Source organism: Ascidiella aspersa, chromosome 2, assembly GCF_963924565.1.
Source record: "Ascidiella aspersa chromosome 2, kaAscAspe10.2, whole genome shotgun sequence".
In the NCBI taxonomy this organism is placed as follows: domain Eukaryota; kingdom Metazoa; phylum Chordata; class Ascidiacea; order Phlebobranchia; family Ascidiidae; genus Ascidiella; species Ascidiella aspersa.
The window spans coordinates 12,132,003-12,155,812 of NC_139448.1; the positions used below are offsets into that span (position 1 = coordinate 12,132,003).

The 23,810-nt window shown below is 37.8% G+C and overlaps 2 protein-coding genes across 3 annotated transcripts in view; both read left to right on the forward strand.

Moving 5' to 3' along the window:
• Window positions 1-50: 50 nt before the first annotated feature.
• Window positions 51-18,413, forward strand: LOC146163709 (alpha-adducin-like). The gene is made up of 17 exons (XM_083380572.1): window positions 51-301; window positions 760-883; window positions 1,364-1,390; window positions 2,294-2,445; window positions 3,530-3,616; window positions 4,819-4,962; window positions 6,101-6,244; window positions 6,863-6,961; window positions 9,130-9,306; window positions 10,566-10,692; window positions 11,504-11,664; window positions 12,338-12,454; window positions 13,484-13,570; window positions 14,104-14,178; window positions 15,179-15,320; window positions 16,791-16,991; window positions 18,082-18,413. Exons 1-17 carry the CDS (start codon window positions 155-157, stop codon window positions 18,411-18,413), a joined length of 2,343 nt encoding a protein of 780 aa, XP_083236698.1. The 5' UTR covers window positions 51-154.
• A 4,810-nt stretch (window positions 18,414-23,223) lies between these two features.
• Window positions 23,224-23,810, forward strand: part of LOC146163710 (uncharacterized) — a 28,189-nt gene continuing 27,602 nt past the window's right edge. For both annotated transcript variants that reach the window (XM_083382528.1, XM_083382529.1), the window contains exons 1-2: window positions 23,224-23,436; window positions 23,567-23,686. In XM_083382528.1, coding sequence (XP_083238654.1) covers window positions 23,380-23,436; window positions 23,567-23,686 — 177 coding nt within the window. In that variant the 5' untranslated portion in view covers window positions 23,224-23,379. The remainder of the gene's footprint in view (window positions 23,437-23,566; window positions 23,687-23,810) is intronic.

The window sequence follows — 23,810 nt, forward strand, 5'->3', positions numbered from 1 at the left end:
ACAACTTGCATTCCAATAACCTTTGGTTTGCAATATTTTATGCCAGGTTTATTATTGTGTCTGTAAGTTGATTTCACCAGATTTGATGGTTTGATGCTCTGCTTATGTCCATGGGATTATAATAAAGTGCAACCAGAGGATTTAATACAAGCAAATGGCAATGGAATCTCCTGTGTCGAATTATGGCCCATCAGTTCAAGAGCAACTTGGGATTCAACCAATAAAACGTCCCACTAATATTGAAAAAGACGTCAATTCTCTTGGACAGACAAAGCGAGTGTCTAATGTTCTCACCAGTCCAGTAAGTTTGACTTTGACAAGAAACTTGACAGTTGTTGTAATGTTCAGTGTCGCCAAATATGTCCATGTCTACCACTTGAGGAAGCAATTTGGCTTAATAGGTCGGCCAAAAGTCCATACCATCCTATGTGAAAAGAAGTCACAAATACTTGTATTTTAAAACGCAATAACGATATTGAACTCAAAGCCTGGTTATAATGTGATTTTATGCGAAATGAACAGGATTGACTGCACAAATCTCTTGAGACTTGTTAGAGTAAATCAATAATTAAAGATTGTCTGATTGAGACACAGTCGAGTAGGAAAGGTGTTGGTGAATCAACAGCAAAGCAATAACAGTCTCCCAGTTTTGTAATCAGTTTGCAACCTTTTATGAATTGTATTAGGAGTTACAAGTGTCTATGTTTTATTATATATTTTAATACAATGAGCTAGTCCGCTGTGCTTTTTGTTTTCTAGGCATTTAAAGAAGAGCTGGAAACAGTGGTCACAGATTTGTTGAGATCTGGCCATGGTGGGGGCCATGTGATTGCAAAGGAAATAGCCAATTTCTTTTCCCCTAATAATCGGAGTTTTCAGCAAGGTAATCTTATGCTTTGTTCTCATAGCTTATGACTGGCTCGTTAGCATAAAAGGGCGTAGTACCTTAGGTTTTTCACTTACCATGCACTGATGTGTGTTCTCCTTTGTTTGACACTAGTGTTTGCAAAGGTTAGGTCTGCCCAACGGTAATGTGTGCTCACACGAACATAGATAATGAGCTAGCAGCAATATAATCTGTGTATTGTAAATCATAAATTAAGTCTTGCCGCGTTTTCACAAAGTTGACTCACTGTCAAGTTTGGCACTGCTCAACTATCATTTGGTTAATGTTTAAATGTGTGATTTGGTGAAAGCACTGCTACTTCTTAGCTAAAAAAACAACTGAAACAAGAATTGTACTTGAAGTTGGAAGATATTGTAGCGTGCCAAGAATTATAAAGCCTTTTTTAATATAATTGTTTTGAAAAGTATTTTTGTTTATAGCTTAAATTGTTATGTTTTTGTTTACTGGAAACTGTAGGAGGTACCATGCTTGGGATGAAAGCAGGTGATCACATACTCTTGGTGTATAATTTGCATTTTCATTCATTAAGTAAAGGACAACTGCAGCTAATGAATTATTACTTAGTTCACTGCAGATGCATGATTAATATTAGCCGCACTCTCAAAAGTGCTTTCAAACTGAAATATGTTTTGAAGCCTTCTAATTGGTGTCTTGCCTCTCCCTCTTGAAATGCACATGCATAGATGGACTCATGTACATTTTAGACCTACCAATTATAGATTAGAGCTGCATTTACCTAATTGGTGTAGGATGCATAATTCACCTGTACGTTTATCTATGGCATTGATGATCGAATGTTAACTGTTGTAATATTAAATTTGTATGTTAATTATATTTTAATTATATATATGTTTGCTGTGGTTATAAAAATGTAAAGTGAAGAATACCTATACTCATAAATATTTTTGAGTATTATTTAGACAAAATGTTGTAATGCATACCAATTAACTTTCACATTTGTAATAAATTGTAGTTATTTTTGTATTTAATGTGTAGTTATTTTTCTACTTGATTAGTATTCAAGATTTTCTCAAGTTGATTTTAGTTAGTAATTTTAAAAAAGAAATTATATTTAAACAGATAGGTTACACAATTTACAATATATATGCCTTCAGATGTGATTCAGAAATACAAAATCATTCATATTCTTACTATGTTAAACACCTCAACCACAAACCCATTCAGAATAATACTATCACATTGTATCATTCATTATGTATGTGTATATTTTTAAGAGAATCTGCCATGTCATCAGTCACTTTGTTGTAAATTAATTAGTTTTAAGTTTTCTGTTATTTAAAAAGAAAAGAAAGTTAAATTAGCAATATTGTAATGGTTGTTAGTATGTGACACATTTTTAACATTGTAAAATAATATTCTAATCAGGTATCGGCTGTGTTTCTCCCATCAATGATATCTCACTAGCGGATTCTTCACTTTACACCAAAGGGGAGAGAGTTTTGCGATGTAAACTTGCTGCCCTTTATCGCATTGTGGACCTCTATGGTTGGTCCAACACCATTTTCAATCATATAACTGTAAGTGGAACCTGCTAATGCCTTTTTCGTATTATATATAGCAATTAAATTTAAAATCTCAACATAAACCACTGCTGTTTCTGATTATATATTTGAAATGATAAATGATGATTTTTTACAGCACAATTTTGTACTTTAATTGTTGGTTTATGATTATCTTTTGTTTTACAATTTAATAGTTTAATATAGTGCTCTTCAACGAGGTATACCATATATCCAAGTAGAAATCCGATAAAAAGCTATGGTATGCAACTGACAAAAGGTATAGAAAGGGTGTATATAAGTTGAGTCAAAATTAGTACATGCCTGTTTTGTGATGCAATAACAAAAAAATACTTTGTAGCATTTGTTTGTGTATGTTTTGTGTTGGTTAAATATCAACATAACATTATACATTAAAGGCCTATTTCAAGTCATAATTTTCGTTGACTTAACTGTAAAAACAAAAAAAAATTATTGCATTCCTCAAAGTTTGTTATTGTATGAGTGCTCATAGGCTAACCATGTGGACTGAAAACTTCTAATTCTGCTAAATTATTGAATATCGCTTTCGTAAAAATCTGGGTGTTTTATCGCAGTTAACATGAAAGTTTAAAGATTCGCATTAGATGATTTTTTGCGCTTGCAGTAAACTTATATGACGGAACCATAAAGCTGTTGGAAAATGGCTCACGATTGTTTGACAAAATCATTTCTTTATACTATCAATATTTCCTGCTTCTGTATACCTATTAAATGCAAAAAATGTTTGTGATTCATGTGAACACTTTACATCCTTGAATGTTTTTTGACCCAATTCCTGTAGCACATTTGCACCTGTGTTTTGACTAGAACAGCAATCTCTAAGGTTACTTGTTTATTTTTTTTTCATGCCCCCAGACAAACCGTCGTGGTTCTTGTGCATTGCTATTTGTAAGGTATATATACAAAATTATTTAAAAGAGAAAGATTGAAGAGCACTGGTTTAATATATCCGTTAATTTTAGCCTTTCTGATTCGGAGTGCACAGTGCTTCTTCTTTACCTCTGGCCAGTTTCAGGATTGTTTGCTCTGTGTGATAAACACTTTTCATTTTTCTCTTTAGGTAAGAGTGAGTCAAGAGCATGAACATTTCTTGATAAATCCATTTGGACTCCTCTACCATGAAGTGTCTGCGTCAAAACTGCTTAAGGTATTTTAAGCGGTGTTTTAGTTTAACTGTGTGATGATTGAATTTTACCATAAGGTATATTACAATGAGGTAATATTTCTTGTAAGCAGTAAACACACAAAAAAAGTCGCCTAAATTTGTATCATTCTGATGTTCAGCTCTAATTCATGGTATATATTAGTTGTGTCACTTGAAACTTACACACTGCCTTTAAAGGGTATTGTTGCGAAACGCTTTTTCATGGTGAATGAATTTGGGCACACTTTAGAATTGCAATGTGAATGCCGCTTTGCCAACATGTGTTGAAAGGTTCACAGATCAGTGATTCCAAGTCAGGCACCTTAAATAACAAAAGCGACCATCTTCAAAACCACAGTCCCACTGAACTTCAGTTCTGTTTGTACAGGACCATTTGAATTGTTTTGCAAGCAGACCCAATGTAAAGCCCTGCGCCGCCCACCAAATCAACGGCCTGTAAAGAACCTTTTGTTGCCCCCTTTGTTTACTATGTCACACTGCCTCCCATTTCGATGTGGCATTTGTTTACTGCAAACAATGGTGTGGCATCAGGCAATCTGTTGGAAAAGATTTATTCTTGCCAATACTCTTACTAGCCCTTTTTTGTTTTTATTTGATTAACTTTCTAAATTTAAATCATTTTTGGAACCTGTTTGAAACCTGAAATAATTGTTTTATAACATGGTTTAGAGATGCACAAACAATAACATGCACATGCCATTCATTATTATTATTGTTGAACAAAATATTGACATGAAAAACAAATATATTTTTGAAAGAACTTTATAAAACATCTTATGAGTCCACTATTTTTTTATCTAGGTGATAAATAGTGATGATTCTAATTTCTAAATAATTGCAGTTTTATTTATTTATTTAAGGGTTGAAAAAGTTATATAAATCTTATTTTAATTTTTTTGTTGTGCGTAACTTAATGTGTAAAAAGATGCATTACCAATATTGTGATTTAGAACATCTTAACGCATCTTAAAACTTAAAAAGTATATATTTATGTGTATTACACAAAAATGTTAACTTTGTGGATTACTTTGTTTCGTTGAAATATAATTTTATAAAACAGATGGATGAACAAGTTTGTTTATAAACTGATAAAAAAATAGCTTTGAAAACTGTTCTGTGCTCTAGGTCTTTAAGTAGCGAGTAAGACACATTTAAACTTCCTTGTTGTTGTCTTTTGGCTCCAGATTAACATGCAAGGAGAGGTGTTAGATGCCGGCTCCACAACCCTCGGGTACAACGCTGCAGGCTACACCTTGCATTCAGCCATCCACTCAGCCAGGCCTGACCTGCACTGTGTCATTCATGTGCATACCAGCGACGTCCTTGCAGTGAGTAGCCAACCACTTGAGTGGTGTCTTATCTGATGGATAGATGCTTTTCAGTTGGTCAGCTAATGATCTGGACAGACCAGCTATTTAAAAATGTTCCCTATTTTGAATGCCATTTCCAATATTTTTAGATGACCCTAACTTTTGCTGAAAGTTAACTTCATATATTATATAATTGAGTAACATTTAATATTAATAATCTAAAATTTATTTGTAAAGAAAAAATGTTTATTTTTTTAATAGTAGGCTCATATAACGATGGCCAAAAGCATTTGGTGTAATTTTTGGTTGTGAAATGCCATACATAATTATGAAGCCTTTTACTTATGTGGCAATGTTAAAATATCATTCACATTAACCACATGTACACATAACTACATATGTGGACTGTAGAGTGCTCGTTAAACCTAGGCTACAACACACTGTGCTATATTTGTGTTATACCATTCAATTTATTACCCACCAGCCACCTTGTTGCTACAGGCTGATCATTTTGTGCCTTTACAAACATTTTGTGTACATTGCCTGTAAAAGTGAAGTGAGTCATACACTAGTGTTAAGGTGCTATGATTTACTCCCTTTACTGAACCACACACTGACTCATTGATTTGTTCCAATCTCTGTTCATTGCAACAGGCTTGGTTTCATTTTTTTTAAATAATGTTTCCTCTCTAACATAATGACTAAGATAGTTTTTGTTAATTTTAGTAAATATTCTTCATTATTTTTATATAACAAAAATCCGTGTTTCAAAGCAATTTGTATTCTTGAAACTTGACTGCTTCTTCTTAAAAGAGGTTTTGCCTTTGCCTATCCATTAACTACAGCCTACCATTCACACTTTGTGCCTTAAGTGTGTCTCAAGTGTTTCGTGAATTGAAATCTCTGAAAGTCATGTGCACCATCTTATGTTCTTTTACGCTACCAAAGTTATTTAAAAAATCCTAAAACTAGTTTCATTACTAATCCAAAATAGTATTTCCACTATTGTAAAGCTAATTAAACTCCACAAGCTTCTAACTGTCAAGATGTCAACACTTATTTAACTAGTTCCATAAACTGACATTGATGTAAATATTTTCACTTAGTTAATCATGCCCTTACCCACACAACCAACTGTTATTTTATTACTTTTTAGGTCTCCAGCATGGAATGTGGTCTCCTTCCAATCTCGCAGGAGTCGATGCTGGTGGGAGAAGTGTCCTATCACAACTACCACGGGATCCTGGTCGACCAAAAGGAGAAGAAAGCCATTCAGAAGAACCTCGGACCAAACAACAAGGTACCTGGGAATTAATTTGAATTCAAATACCTGAAAACAGAAAAAACAAATAAAGTGATGTTCTTAATAGGATTAAAATCGCTCAACTGCGTTTTTTATATATGTTTGCTTTTAAGCAGCGCTGCAGCAGCTTCACCTTTTTAACACAGACTGTTTTGTTTTAGTTTTTTGTGGTAACCTACATCAACACAATACAGCTAAAATAAACGAGCAATACGGTGTTTTCCAACAGATACGGAGCAAAAGTTCAACAGTCTTTTATTTTACCCACAATTATTTGTAACTTTTTTCCGAATGAAGTGAGCGCAGGGTTTACATTGAATTAAAATTTACACTAAATGAGTTTTACTAATCAGCGCTTGCTCGGACGAAATAACACTCGCCATCAATGTAAAGACATCGTTTGTGAATTTCCGTCCAACCTAATTGTTTTCTTACAATGATTTAAGTAAGCTGCATTTTGAACGCAGAGGATTGTAAGCCAGGCACACTTCGCTTGTTAGTAGGTATAATTTTGAGCGTTTCGAATAACTCTTTATTCATTTCAACATAGCTACTACGTTCTTTAATATAGTTATCTCGCATGACACTCAGTAACGTGGCGTTTTTGTGCGACAGGTGATGATCCTGCGAAACCACGGGCTTGTTGCTTGCGGTGAAACGGTCGAGGAAGCCTTCCACTACCTCTACTTCACCATGCTGGCGTGCAGCGCACAGGTGCGTGAAACTTTATAGAATTGTCAGCTTTTTTCGACCGTAAAGTACACCAACCTTTCCAGCATCGAAACTACGGGTCGCCAGCTAAAGACTTTAATTATGGAAATGTGTTTATACATTTGTATTTTGTGCAATGTAAAGAACATTAAAGAAACTATTCTTCGCTACACTATGGACGAGTTTGTAATGCGGCTTAATAATGAACGTGAAAGCCAAATAGGTCGAGTAAATTGCCATTATCTTGATAAAGGCGTTACGATACGCACTTCAACCGATGATGATATAAGTGCGTATCGAATCGTCTGTATCAAGTAGATGTTTACTCGACCTATTCGGCTTTGACATTCATTGTTAGGCTATTATGGTTTCCTTGTCCGAAACCACGTTTTGTTAGAACTAAAGCTGGCAAACTAAAATCTTTTGAAATTCCAAAACAGCCCATGAAGTCAGTTCAGTTCGGCTTAAGATTCTCGTGCGAAAGAAGACACGGGGCCAAAATAGCTTGCGGTTAGATTTCGACTTACTTCTCGTCATACCGCTAAGACTTGAGTTCGTCACTTGAAAAGTTCTCTGACAAAATGCGTAGGATTCAGAATGGGTATTGGGAAGGTTAGGTGTCAAAATACAAAAACAGGCTGTTTTTTGTTTAACCAAACAAGATAAAAAGTCTCAGAAATTATTAGGTCAGTAACCCAGCAAAAAACAATTAAAGAATGGCTGTATTTAAATTCATCATCTTTGGTAAATGTGATTGCCCCTCTAGTTTATCTCACCCATTAGGTATAATGCCAAAACATCGGATGTCCTAGGCTTGAACTCGCGATTGAAAATAATAATTCACCACCAGAGACAAAGTGTATCCAGGGGGAATTGCAAAATTTTGTTTAACTTGGCCATGTCGCTTTTATTTTGTTACAATTTATTTCACGCTCTGAGTTTTATTAGGCCTTTTATTGTAATCGGGCCACGCGCCTTCAAAAATTAAACAAAATTAAACGCTATAATCTCACGTCTCTTTGTTACATCTGGGTCGACCGTCGCGATGGGCACTTCCTAATCTTTAGAGTCGTTTTATCTGTTTGTTCAGGTGGACATTTGACCTATTGGTTCGGGTCGGTTCGGTTAACTATGTATCTTTTTAGTAAGAAATAAATCTGCATTTGAATATGACTGGTGTGCAGTTTACAACGTTAGTTTCAGACCATTTTATTTGGCAACAGCGTTTTGTTTTAGGTTTCTACAAACTCGAACGATATTTACTTTTTATTTTATGCACGTGGCGATAGGCGTGTTTGGCAGATACATATAGCTTGCATTTTCTCCTATCCAGCAGAGTCTGTTATAATTTTACTAAATTCAACAAATAGTGCTGCTGATGTGGAGTTGTCGATTGATTAAAATCGATCTCACCCATTGCGCGGTCTTCATAGTTTTCCTCCAACGGAAAAAGTCCATACTAGGCAAAAAATTGTTACCTATTTTATTATTGAAAACGACATTAACGTCGAAACAAAAAAACAAATCCTCTTGGCGAAATTCCTAAAAATCAGACGGTTTTTCTCGCTTACTTTAAGGTTTTTTTTATCAAGAGGCAACACAGGTTTGTTAACCAAAACCAGAAGCGTAACAAGGTGTAAGACTCTTTTAATCGACAACAGTTGCTGCTTTATGGTCCTTAACTGGTTCTTGCGTTTGGCCAATTTCATGAACCATCTTCAATCCCCCAAATGTCCAGTCAATGCGCATTGCTGACATGGAATTACGTCTATAACGCAGTACCCTACAGTCCTACACGTACCACTAGCCGTACGCCAAGCCTTTTCAGGTGGCACTTGGCTTTCATATTTTATGTGAATTTTAGGAAAATTTACGCAAATGTAATATCTTTGTCCCTGTAGTAAGTTATATTTATTCTTTGCCGCATTATCGACTGAGAATCCAAAATCTGCCACAGGCGCTAAGAGCAAGGTATATTAAATTATTATTTGGCCTTAATAAACATAGGTCAATTTGACCGAAATGATTTCTTTCGAAACCTGAAAATCCAACAGGCGATAGAGTCCAAAAAGTTTGAGAACCCTGGGTTAAGCTAGATTGGCGTATCTCGTACCAATGCTCGTTGCAAATCATCCAAAACTCTCAATAAATCTCGTTACCTTTGCTCTCAGGTGAAGGCGATGTCGTGCATGCCACACAAGCAGCTCATACGACTCGACCGATCCGCGCTCAAGTCACGCACCGAGGACGTTGGGAAGAAGGATGTCACAGCAGGCAAGGATACCGGGATCCAGTGGGGAGTCGGGGAAATGCTCTTCGAGTCCCTAGTCCGAATGCTCGACGACATGGTTCGTTTTTTTGTTATTTTAGTGGTTAAGGCCAGGTTACGTCGCTTAGCGTCAGGCTTGTGTTTAAATTTGTCGCTTTTTCACGTTCCTCCACAAATTTATATGAGGTCAAGGGAGAATTTTCTTTTTTGACCTTCCAATCCAGGTTGTTGTTACGGCAGTAGAAAAAAAACATCGTATTATACAGTATATCTGCTTGTAAAATAACACAGTAATTTAAAACATACAGCATGCCAAGTTGTAAAGACAACTCTGTCCTAACATACAGTTAAGTTTTAGACCACGACGCTCTATGTTAAAACGTTCCCCTCCAACTTAAGGAAGATAGTTCGTTGGTTAATGTATTTTTCTAAAGTTAACATTACTGTGGTGGTTTTGCGCAATAGATCCTGGGTGGATGATTTCTACTACTTTTATTTTCAAAACGCGGACTACTGAAACGTTAAACCGGTGCTTTAAGTCCCTGTACAGCCCCTGAAAGATTGTCGAGTAGCTAAGTGACACCCAGCTCCTGTGAGCAGATGTGAAAAGTTGACAGAGTCGCCTGGTGTGTCCGTAACAATTGAATTAGGTAAATAATGGAATTTAAAACCTTAAGCTTTGCAAAGCTTGAAATTACCTACGGCAAAAAACTGTTTAAACCCAATTTGGGGTCATCAGAAGACCCCTGAAAACCGCGAGCTAGTGATCTGTGTAGCCCTTTTTTTCAACTTATGCTGAAATTGATCACTGGACTTTGGTAAAAACCTGACAACACCTTCGTTATACCGTAGAAGTCTCAGTCTCACTAAAAATATATCAGAATGCCAATTTGTACTTCAGAATAGCCGAATGGTCTCGCAATGCTAGTGTTAAGAAGAGACACATTTGAAAGATGTTTAGCAAAGATATACAATATACATACATATAAATTTTGCATGCAAAGGCATCGCCAGTTTACCTTTATTCCAATGAATCAATGGTCTGACCTTAACACTAGCATTGCTGGACCATTCTTCTGTGACTTGTCAGGTGTTTGAGCTCGACATTTGTTTTTACAAAGGTCAAGGTTATTTGCAAAATACATTAGGTCTACATTGTACGTCAGAAAGGGTAAAAACAAAATATAACGTAGCCCATTAGGCCGTCGAGAAGGGCTACCTAATGTTATACTGATAACGAAAATCTGTGGCAAGGTATAAAAATCTTGACGAAATATGGAGCCAAATAGCTAATTATCCTATTCCTTTTACATTTTCCTTTGTCATGTTGTTTTTTAGGGTTACCGTTCCGGCTACACTTACAAGAACCCAGTCGTGTTCCAGCGCAAGCCGCGCATGCGCAGTGACGTCGAAGTGCCCGCCTACGTCTTCAACCCCGGGTCGCCACTTCCAGAAGAAATTGCAGGTGAAAAGGATTGTTTCAGTATTGCATTAAAGCGGGGGTTCTTTTTTTTCGCGGACCCCTAAAAATTAGACCAGTTTAGACAATTTTTTGGGGGGATGACGCCATAAATGAGCCTACTCTTTTTAACAGTTACATGTTCATGACTTTACTTCATAAAGTAATTTAGTCACATTTTTTGTAAAACTTATGCTTATACTAAAATCCCGAATTCCATCACTTTTAGAAGTGCATGCTTTTTATTAACCTTAAATCCGGCACAATTTACTGGCGAATATTTTAGAAACATTTTTTTAGCACCAAGTCTCTAATTGAAAATGTCAAACCGCTGCCCTGGTAAAATGACAGGATACCTAAGATACAGGTTTATTCTTTGATTCCAAGTAACGTGTCATCCGGCCCTTTCTCGTGTAACGTAATATTTGTACAGGTTAAGAACAGTTTATTTCGAAGTAAAAAACATTTCGAAACGGGTTGGGTAAAGAATAAAAAATAGGGAAAAGATGGTTTAGACACTGACAGTCTCTAAAATAAAAGTTAGGATCCCAAATTTTGAAGTGCTAGTTTTCATCCGGTAATTGGAAATCTTGATAATGAACTGCAAAGCCAAAATGATCGATTAGATCGACGTCATCTTGATGAAGACGTTTCGATACGAGCTTGTATCATCTTCGGTCATTAATCTACTCGACCTTTTTGGCTCTGCAATTCATTATCAAAATTTTCAGTTATTGAATGAAAACTAGCAGTTTGATTATCAAGGTACATTACAGATCCGTGTATAGTGTACCTACATTGAAAATCTGTTTCACAGAGGCTCGCGGTTCGCTGCGAAGGATCGACGGCCACTCACACTGGGTGAATTCCCCCAACACCTACACGAGAGTAGTGGAGAGCCAGGAGGAGGGAGTGGGAGGAGTGGGCTCCTCCGCGTCCTCCCAAAACGGTGACGTCAGCCCGCGGACCAAAACCAAGGTTTGAGATTAGGAAGATTTTGGTGCGAGTTATGTTGTGAAGTTGAATATCTTCAGAAAAGCAGCATATCTTCAGAAATACGAAACTTGTCTCACAAAACGTTGAATTTTAAATGGCGAGCTTGCTTCAAGAGTTAAGACCGGTTGTTCTCCATGTGGGGCGTGGAAAAAAATGTGAAGCAAGTTTGTTTTTATAATGATAGAGCAAAACATATTCGTTCTCGTAGGGCCTGGTTAAAAAACTTGAACAATCACTGGTTTAGACATTATAGCACCTCTTACAAGGTTTTGGAAGAGATCCGTTTTATTACAGGCATCTATTTTGTTTTGTCTCGCCATCTAGGCTTTCTCACCCCGCAAGATCTATCAGTCAACAAAGCATTAGACCCGTTCTGTTAAGGATGTGAATTTAAATCCCACTCTGGCGCCAGAGTTGTTTTTTACAAGGTTAATTCTTAGGGTGCCATCTAAAAGTATTAATTATACTTAAGGTGCCATATGAAAAAACAATTGAGGAAAAACACTATTTAAATCAGCGACTTTTATTCACTAAAGGTAGGTTGTACTAGCATTGTACCTGAATAAATATCGATTAATATGTATGTGAATCTATTTCAGAAAATATGTGGCCAACTCACGAGTATTTTACTTAAAACATTTCTGCCTATTTCAAGTGGAAGCGAAGTGACGACACCCGCCCCTCTTCCAGCAACGCAGTTCACATTACCAACCCCAACCAGTTCGTGCCCACAAACACCGACCCTAGGGAAGTGCTACAGACCAGGAAAAGCGTAAGCGTGCAGCTTTTAAAATAGCATATCATCTTGCTAAGTAGCGAGGCAGTGGGATAAGATGGGTAGAGCAGGGGTGTGGAGTGGTCGGCACATTTTGGGCGAGGCGATTTCGAGAAGTCTTTCTTCGTGGTGCTTTTTTCATGGGGTTCATTTTGCCTTGTTTGCCACTATAGACCTATTTACGCCGGTTTTATCGAAGTTTGAAGTCCTGTGTGAAAAGTTGATACTCAATTAATGGCATTACTGATTGTTGTTCGGTGTGTTTTTATTACAACACTGCTTAGGTTTAACTAAGGCCAATCATCAAACGTAAAATTGTAGCCGCTTTGAACAATACATTTAAAGCAGGTGTTAACCGGTAAATACACCTTAACCAAATCGAACAAACAGCTGCGTTGTTCCCAAAATAATCAAAATCCCTATCAAACTAAAAGAATTCGATCATGACCCAGAACGCGCGCATGTGAAATTGCCCGCCACCAACTGGCCCGGGAGCAATCTTTTAAGTAGTCAAAGACGCCTCAATCCCCGCGCGTGTATTCAGGGTCTCCGCGCAATCCGGAGATTAAGTTATCAGCCCGCAGACGGCCGATTAATCCGCCTCCAAGCAAGTACCGTTTTTGCTTGCCCGTATTTTCAGCGTGTTATTTTTCAAGCAGAGGCTGTATCCAAGTTGAGCTCTACCGCGCCAACCAAACTCATTGTTAAATTGAAGATAAACGAGATTAACGGCAATAATATTTATTTAACGATGTCACCTCGTTCCCAAATATTTTTTTCGAATAAACGCAATTAATCTTCAGACTTGAAAAAACGAAATTAAACGGTGCACATTGAAATATGTAATTTATGACATATTCTGATTCAAATAAATAAAATATGTTACTTTAGTACGCAAAAACGAACATGTAAGAAAAGCGTGGAATAAAACAACGAATATTATAAAAACGCTTTTTGTTTTTGCTTTTCTGTTATTCAAGTTACTTACCGGTAAAAATCGCCAATGCTGTTTGCATTTTTTTTTAGATACGGGGCCAGGGACGTCGGGACATGAACCGACCAGGACCGCAGTCGCAACTTCTGCATGGGGTTTCCCCCGATCGATCGGCACCGGTAAGTAAATTGATCTCGACGTATCGTGGTGGTTGAATTTATCCGATTGGCTTTTCGTCCTGACCAGGTTTATTGTTGAAGTATGGTGCAGCGATGGCGTGTAGTGTAATAAAATGTAAATTTATAGAGGCGTTGGTAAAAGAGGAGGGCATTTAATAGTGAAATAGCAGCTTTAAAAGTGATTTTACCAAAATTTTGTTAACTTCGATTTAGGTTTTGTAGGTATAAAGTTTAAAACTACCCACAAAAACTGCCTTTGTATTGAAAACAAACGCGAAGGTTTGTTAAATATGCATCTGGATATTTTACCAATTGTTTATATGGTCTGATAAGTAAGGGTTTTCTTGAAACTGAAACGAAATAACCTAGCTGTACGTTGGTAATTTTCGGTTCTTTGATACAATCGTTGCTCAAATTTTTCATCTTATGGGAGATTTTACTTGTTAAGGCGAAACAAGGCCATGGTTTTTCGTTTTGTGTCTTACTAACTCGAATAACCAATGCTAAGCGTAACTATTATATCTTTGGTAAAGTGTTTTTCCGACTCCTATCTGTCATCCACTTTCGACGATGTTGCCGGCTTGCTCCTAAGTCCCTTTATAGAAGAGGTATTACATACGAAGCACTCGTTACTCCTGCTGCCCGTTCATGCATTACTTTTGCCCGTGCTTTGTCATCCATGTTTTATTGTCATTCCGGTTTGCAATCCTGAACAACGTGTTCTTGAAGCATGCGGTTTGTTTCCGCATTACATCATCGCACATAGCTCGTACATGGTTTTGTGGGATTTTTATCGGAGGATATTGCGTTCAAGTTCATGAAACGCAAGTTGTCTTCGCTATAGCTGCGTGGCAATGGGCCACGGTGGCTCTTTGCCGCAGCTTGTGTGTTTGAAAATTGGTGGCAATAACTTGAAAGAGCGCTAATCTAAGCTCATCCCGCGTTTATTCGAATTCTGCTTTGAAGCGGTGTTTCACGACCTCCTTATACTGTAATAACGTGTTTATTAACTCCATTTTTTTCTATATTTTGATTTTGCCTGCTTTGAGCTTGCAACAACAATATCATCTCACTTTTTTTGACTGAAACAGTTTTTTCATGCACTGTTTTTAAATGTAGCATACGATGAGAGTGTAAGTTTTATATAGATTAAAAACGAATATGGCATGTATTGATTTCTATGGTTTGGAAAATTACGAAGATTAGGTCATACGTTTGAGCCAGAGAAAAAAATCGTCTACACTTACACATGACCGGTTACTCTACGTGGTCACCTTAAAACCCCAGCCTGTTTTCATTTTTCCCTTAATATTCTTGCCATTTTTCACCGCTGGTGAAAATAGGTTGAAAAAAAGAGCTGGTCTTATTTGAAATGTTAATACGAACTCATTAGGGGCTTGAAATACCACAAATGCATGGCTTAAAATAAAGTTTAAAAACACTATCGCGTGTAAACCTTAATACTACTTTAAATACCCCGAATCTGGATTGATATTTAATGTCAGGTCGTCGTATTGGCACTCTTTCGATACCTTATTACTGTCTATTTTTTCTTTAAATGGATTGACGATAATTACTCTTTCGTCACTGCGTTTTGTCTGTTGCCAGGGCGACCGGGTGTCGACCGCCAGCAAAGGAATCATCGAGAAAGGTCACGACGTACACGTGGTGTCGCACCAGGGTCCTCCAAACCCGTTCAACGCTGTGTCGGAGAACGAGCTTAAAGAATACCAGAAGACCGTCCTTTCTGGTATGTAATGTTTTGCGCTCTAAGAGATCGTTAGCGCTTCCTAGGATGCTTTGTCATGCAATGAAAACTAAAAGTTAGTTTAGCCTCAAATACTCATCTTATATCGGGTTTATATATAGGTCATAAAAATATGAGTACAAGATAGGTTACTAGGTGAAACCAATACCAAGTGTGATTACGTACCTAAAAAATCGTTACCTTACAGAGTACTGTGGTGTCTTTGACAACGAAAACGATTGACGCCCCTTGTAAATCGTACTGCGCAATTATTGTGGGGCATCGTAAATTAGACCAACGCACTTAACCGCACCAGAACATTGCAGCCAATAAAACACAACAGTCGTAAAAGTTCACTACGATTAAGTATCGTGGTCAACTGGTCATACATTAACAATGCTCAAATGTCGCAAAGACTGGGAAAATAGAAAGGCTTTTGATCCCCATGGAATCCTTGTTATTTTTTAATCATGTTTAAAATAATGAAGCCGGAAACGTTTCAAATCTTTAAAAAGCTCTAAACACCTTTAAAATATTCAAACTTTGTAAATGACACCAATTACGGCCAAACAGATGTAACTGTTTCAGGTGCAATGTCCATGGGGTTATTAATTTGGCGTTATTATTGCGTCACGTGCACCATGTTGTAAATCAATGACCGCTTCATTCCGCTCAAATAAACTCACTTGAACCAACCTAATGTTTAGAATGACATTTTTGCAAGGCGCTTGTCTCGTTTGCAAAGGCGACATGTACTTTCTACAAATCGTAAACAAAATCCGCTGGACAACTAATAAAAATGCAAATGTTGAGTTAGTTTTAGTCAAATAGATTATGATCCTCTTTCGAAAGGAAAGTGTTGTTTCACCTGTTCAAAACAAGTGTCCTTATTTGTGGTAATGTTGCCGATAGTCAAAGCTCAAAATATGTGAGCCTGCATACGCAAACGCAATTGTCACGCTTTCTGTTTTTTTGTTTTTTTAAAACGTAATAATTGTGCTTATGTCTAACAAACTTTGAAGTGGATTTAGGCCGGTTCCTCGCCGCAAAGTCAGTACAGTCGGTCGCGATCCTACGCCGCGTTTGCCTCAAACGCTTATCGGAGCTAGATTACCCTCCGGTTTTCTAAGCCCCCTTGCTTTATATTTTCCAGAAAACAAATGAATGCAGTTTACTTAAATTTTACATGCAATTAAAATACGTTTTTTTGTGATTAACTACTTTGTTTGATCTGCTGATTGTATTGTGAATGTAAACCAACGTAAGCTGTTAGCTTTGTAATTAATGAAAAAACAACATTTAAAAAATTTGTCAATGGTAAAATGGCCTGGCGGAAAAACGCGACAGTAAATGACACATGCATCAAAATGTCATTCTTAACATCAAAACTTTGAATTGCTTACTCACAGATTAACCAAGGATGAGTAACTAAATTAATTGTCATAAAGCCTGTAATCTTTTCGTCTTTCGCAGACGGAGACAAAACAAGCTCCGAGGCCGAGATTGCGCAATCCCCCGAGCCCCCAGCGAGCCAATCACCCTCGCACGACGCTGCCCCAAATGCCCCGGAACCCCAGGCCAAACCGGATGTGACGTACGATTCTCCGGCCAGAGGTAGCAGCGGTGCTGAGGCGAATGCACCGGATTCGGCGAGTTCGGACAACGCACAGGAATGTGAGTTTGGCTTCCATACAAGCCGGTTTGAAAATGTTTCTTAGACTTAGAAGATTTTTAAATTCCCCGTGCTTCGTCCATGAAGGTCTAATTACAATCTTGGTGTATACTTTAAAAGTGAAAAAAAGTTTAATAAAAAAAACGCAGTAAGTAGTTTTCTATATACATTTTGCTCATCAAACAGCACAAGTGTGTATACCCTTTATATCAGTGGTTCTCAACCTTTTTGTTCTCGCGACCCCCTTTAAGTTTTCGATAACTTGCGCGACCCCCCAATTATAGTGTATGATAAATAAACCTGAGTAAATAAAAAAACATTTTAAAATTGGCAAAATTCAAAAGGGAAAAAATCTAGTTTAGGAAAGTTTATATATGCCATTTACATGATATATATTTATAAATACCTGACCTCTATTCATCTTTGCAGCCTTAGTGTGTTTTCGGGCAAATTTTTGCATTTGTTGTAAATAGCCTGGTCCCATGACTTTTAGTGCCTTACTTTTCCCGATAGGTTTAAATTAGATAAACGAAAAATTATTATACGTTCTTGTATTACTTGACATCCATCCAAGCTGGTTTAACAATATTTTGTAGACTTCATAAAATTATTTATAATTATCTCTAAAAGCCTGGCCTCTACTCACCTTTAGATAAGCCTTGGTGCGTTTTCTTGCAAAGTTTCGTAGTTAATTTTAACAACGATAGCCTGATAACTTTTAGTGCCTAACTTTGCCTGATGAGTTTAACTCGTTAAAAAAACGAAAAATTATAACACGTTCTTTTATTACACACGCGGCCTATGCACTGTCCTTGTTATCCAGCCTAGACTTTTCCTAAAATATAAATATTTCTACTCTGTAAAAATATTTCTTCTCTTCTCTGTATTTCCTCCCAGTCTCAGATTGACTCAGCCTTGCAAAATTTCATATTTTTTTAAACAAAGCCAAAATTTCGTAGGTTTTTTGAACTAAGCCTGATAACTTGTAGTACCCAAACCTGATGAGTTTCCCTCTGTGAAAAACGAAAAAAACTATGTTGTTACCCAGCCTAGACTTTTCCTATAACATTTCTCCCCCGTATTCCCTTCCAGTCTCAGCTGACGAAACCCAATCCCCAGTTCACCAAGTCGCATCCACCGAGGAAGAAGAAGAACAGCCCGCTCCGGTGTCCCCACCTCCGAATCGGGAGTCGGAGGCTGTGGCCGCTCTTCCGACTGGAACAAAAGAGAAGACACAAAAGTCGGAGCGAGCGCAGAAGCAGCAGGAAGCAGGAAAGAAGACGGATGAGGTCGTGCTAAGAACCAACGGAGGATCTCCGGAGACCAAACATGGAGGAGGAGACAAGAAAGATAAGAAGAAGAGGAGGTCGCTTAGCTTCCTCAAGAAAAAGAAGCAGAAAGAGCAGAGGGAGCAAAAGGAGTAGACTTGAATGCCCTTTCCGTGGGTTAAAAAACGACATTTTTTAAATGAGACCTGCCCTGTGTTTGCTGCAGCTGTGTTTTCTACGGGTTCTTAGTTTTATAACGGTTGAGGTTTGTAGTTCCGCCTGGGTTATTTTTATTCGCGCTGTTGTATTCGATTTCTTTCAGTAGCAATTTTGATTGGTTGACCTTCGGAAAATGAGTCGTCAAAAAGCGTGGGGTATTGCTGCATTTATTTTGCTATACTTACATTTCAAAGTTTTTGGCCTAATTGTGCGATTAGCTGAGGGTTTTGACTTTTACCCGGGTATGCCAGTGTTTGTCGCTCTCCAAAGAAGTTTCAAGTTTTTCCTGCCGCTGCAAAATCTCCTGACGAATGATGATAGCTCGGTGCTTTTTCTGTGTTGTTGTCTTGTAAGCCTGGCCGCCGCTCGCAAATTCGTGTCATCCTTTCGTCGCTGGCCCGCCGCCATAAACAATTCGGTTTAGGGAACTTTCAACGTCGATCGCTCCTTTTTTACGGCCTGCTTTTCGCTTTCATATCAATTGTCAAGTTACTGTACATTCTCGCCGTCGTTTCGTCGCTTTTTCATATAATTGTTTTCAGCTTTGTGCGCGTTTTTGTCTATTCGTGGTGCTTTGATTTTGTGCGAACCGATGTACGTTCGCGTTTCCGTTGCTGGTTCGTTTTATGAATGGTTCATACCCCTTTCTGGCTTCGTACCAGCAGCTTAGAAAACAGACGTTTTAAAGCCAAGTAAAACCAAAACTTAAATTAAAAACCTTTACACACGACGTTAGTTGAACATTTAAAACTATAAATCGGTTTATTGTGACAAGACAATTTATATTGCGCCAATCCCTATAACATTAAACTTGCGTTATTTGTTTTTGAATAAGCCTACCATATAAAAAGAACCACTGATCTAACGTATTTCAACATACGCAAAAAGTGTGGCCCTGTCGCCAACTCCAGATTGTTATCTGTGCCGTGATGGACTACATATAAGAGAAAGCCCGCAATTCTTAAAGGAACATTTCTTTGCTGCTAATGAAAAGTTGCATAAAGACCTTCAATTTTTTTTACCGCTGGAATATTTTCCATCAGATTTACAACCGTCGTATATCGCTTGGCGTTGCATGCTCAAACGTCGTTATCAAGTCGCTTCCCTTCGTTTTTTCGCATATTGTCGTTGTCTTGCGCGCGAGCGTTCGTGCTCTCATTGTACATTGTCACCACAAAGATACCAGTCGCCTGAACTCGCCTTCCGCTCGCGGATCGCGTTGACTGATTTTCGCCCATTTGTCGTTATTCGTTGCTGCTGCTTCCGCCTCGAGGCGCGTGCACACGTTACGCACGTATACGGACGCAAATACCTGTCCCTACAAATAGGCTTCATCCGTTTAAAAATATCTCATGGGGAGATAAACAGCCGTAAGGCAATTAAATAAGCGATTTGCTGATTTTAGACAAAAAATGTGTCCGTTGTATTTTGCGTCCGCCTTGGTTTCCAAACGTGCGTGTGCTGTGCGCAGGCGCCTTGGTACGTCTACGTCAATGCTTCTTGTAAAACTGTGACGTTTTCCTCAGCTGTGTCCGAACGCCGTTGCAGGTTTCCTTTTGTATTTGTGCCACACACCAAAGACCAACCACAGTCCGCGCGTGCCATAAACATTTATGTTTTGCGTTATAACACCGCTCAAACGCGTTTTCGCAAAGCGCCCTAATGGCAAAGTATTTCACGTTATAAAAATGTAATCCTGTTTAATTTGGGTAAAATGCGACTGATCGCTTAAAATCGCAGCCTTACGGAAGGGTATTTTTCCGTGTGCGTACCACCCGATAAGATTAACACAGGTCGTAATGCGTTAACTGCGTGCAGGCCAAAGAACCCGGGACCTTGTCCGACCTCAAAGTACATTATGTGACTACCTTTAAATAGCTTTTCCCGCGAGCGAGAGGCATTGCAAATATGCATTATGCATGTCGTCCGCTTTCGAGCGCAAAAGCCCGGTTTTCGGGGCCACTTTTTGGACGGAACCATATTGTTAACCTTTTGCGAAGAAAATAGAGTGCCGGCTGATTTTTTGAATAGCCATGTTAACTGGCCCTGAAACGCCAAATCGCCACCCGAGTAAGTTTCGCTGATCGAGCTGTTTACAAAACGCGTCGGAAACTCCGCGCTTCTTCAATGCATTTTGCCCGCTGCCTTTGACCTCAAAAAAAAAACCTGGCCCTTCTTCACGCCAAACTAACCTGTCCTGGTGAAATGCTTCGCGCATGCTTCGGTGCGATTAACACTAACAAACTGCTTTTTGATACCATGCGCTTTTACTTAGATAACCGATAATAACCAGCTTTTTTAATTAAAGTATTGTACATTCTTAACGCTGTGGTTGTTTACGCTTATTAACGCGCTCGAACTGTTTCTGATCAACAACTAATGTCACTCTCAGCATAAGAAGTGGTGCTGTATTGAGTCAACCATAACCATTTAACCGTTTCACCCTCATGATAAACACTCACTAAACTACTGACCGAGAACTTACCTATTCACTGGCATCACACCTAACACGTCACCAGCGTACTACGTCATCATTGTCACGTCATCACTTGCAATAATCGCCGCATGATGCACTGCTTTTTCATTGCTTGATTGTATTGTATCTTCGTTGTGCGTTCGCCCCTATCATTAAGTTTCGCTGATCGCATTGTTTTGCTGACTATTATTTTAACCACCATCAACACACCGTTTTAACTGTCAACAGTTTAACTCCACACACCTATCGCTATAAAAAATCGATTAGGACTTCGATGTTTTCGATTCTGATAAATTTCGTTTTAAAAAAATCAACAATTCCTTGTTTTCTACATCTTTGTACCAATAACATTGTGCAAAAACACCATGCTTAAAAAAAGCCTGAACATTGTTGTTTGTACTACCGAAACGTTTTTGATCATTTGTAGAACTGCCGCGTTATCATTAGATCATGGTAGCGTTTTTTTCACAGCTCGATTTTTGCTCGCTTCAGTTTTGGTCGCAGTTAGCAAAACAGTCGTTTCTCGCAAAACGAACTTCGACAGGCCTAATTTCCTGATCACACTCCAATAAACGCCGCTTAGATGCAACAATGTTGTGTTTTATTTCTTTTTAATATAAGTTTTGAAAACACGCACACTTTTTAAATAAGTTTGAAAACACGAAAAGTGGGATATCTAGGATAGTCGAGTAACGCTAAAAAAATAAAAAGGTATGTTTTAAATTTATTGACTTATCAAGTTTGAACATGGTAGTCACTCTGAAATAGTGGTTTTATTTGAATTGGTTTTAACTAAAGCAAAGCAGATTTCAAAACCTTGTAGAGTATTTAAAAAAGAAATATAAAAAACACCACTTAAGGAATCCAGCCATAATACCTAAATAAGAACGACATAAACGTGGGAATAAAATACAATTGGATTAAGACCGAAATAAGACTAATACGTAATAACGTCTAAAAAATCAGAATGTGTCCTAAATTTGTCGGAATATGGCCCAGATTGAAATTAAGGACCTGGTAAGTTAAATGCTACTTATCGCGTTCAAGTATTCTCTGTCCCGCCCATTTCCAAATTGAAGTGGTAACGTGACCTACAGTGACACCTAGCGATTTGAGTATTAGCGTTTAGCAACAAAAAAGTCAAAAGCATTTTAAAGGACACAAAAAAAAAATAAAAACACAATGCATTTTAAAGGCGCAGGGGTATTGTTGATTTTTAAGTAATGATATTGCAAGTCTGTGTTAGTCAGCACAAATTTTCTAAGCCGTATGCCTTTTTTAAATAAATAATAAAGGTTTGACAAACTACATCACTGTTTTGCGCACCCTAACAGATCTGCAGTTTGACTTTTGTACAAACGGCCTGGAATTTTCGCACAAATTAATCCCGGTCGCGGAGATTTCCTTTTCCGGCGAAGTAAAAAAAACGTTAGGCTCTTTTCGCGCAGGCGTGACCCGACCTTTTTCTGAATAGGATAGGTGGCGCTGCAACAAAAGAAGGACATCGCGCGTTTGCGTGAAACAGCGCGCGGCCACACACCCACTTTTTAGAAGAATCCTTCCAACAAGCCGATCGGTATTCAACGCCGGTCGCGCCGCACACACAATATCCTCAGCCGTTTTACCTTTGTCTGGGTCGAGGAATCTGTCGATTTCGGCTGCTTGGCCCTAGATTTTACAGTCAGTTGGCCGTTATTTTGCTAGAGTTTGCCTACTACCATCAGTGCTGTTCAGAAAGGAGAATATCTTGTAAATGTGATGGAAGTTTGCTTTTGTTTCTTCGCTGATTTTTAGCTGTAGTTATGTAAACCCGAAATGTCACATTTTGTCTTTGTCAGCTTGTAAATTAACGTGATAGTATACTCGATAACTGGATTTTTAGAAAACTTTAAATTAGTGTAGGGCTGCTGTATGTACTAGCCAGAAGAATCACAAATGGTGCTCTTTAAACTTAGTCACCAAATCAAAATAAGGCACTGGTTTAAACTCATCCCACTTGTCGTTTGATGATTTATATTGCTGACATTATTTGGGTTAGTGTGTGAGCTTGTGCGGTTCAATTATTATTATTCATATATTCATTTTCCCATACAACTTGTTGCGTTTTTGTTATAAAAAGTTGTACGATTCTAGACCAGTACGAAAAAACAGTAAACTATGTGTCACGTTATTTGAATTTTAGAGTTAAATTTTGTGTATTTTCATAAATTACTGTAAACTTCTTAAAAGTGCCAATACAAACTTTCTTTTTCTACTCTTTAAGGTGTGAAAACAAAGCTTGGTTATTCTTTTTTGTGCTTTATTATATTATAATATATATATCTATATATTTACATTCATATTTATTGATCGTTTGGTGATTCCACTGCCATTGCCTGTTACCTTTGTGGAATTACTTCAAACCCAAGTGATTTATAAAACAAAAAAATGGACAGTGACACAGATGATTGCATTTTTGATGAAGACATTGTGGAAAACAGAGAGGTAATATAATTTAAAAAGATTTAAACATTCATTTGCTATATTTTATTGGTAGCCGTTAAAAAAACTACAGAAGTCAGTCAAGCTGCATGTAAGTCTTATATAACTCCTATTGATTTTTGGGTTATTGTAGGCGAATGTTTCACCACAACACATGGAAATTAATGCTGATCCTATGAATATTCCTCATAACGACGACTCGTCAAACGATGAAGCTATGGAGGACAACATTTCGTCAACACTCAATCTACAAGTATGTCACCAACACTAGATAAGCTAAAACAAACCAGTGTCTTTTATCACCTAATCACTATTCCCTTGGTTTCCAAATGAAGTTAATTTTATTTTGTGCACAACTGTTAAATTCAGGCATACTT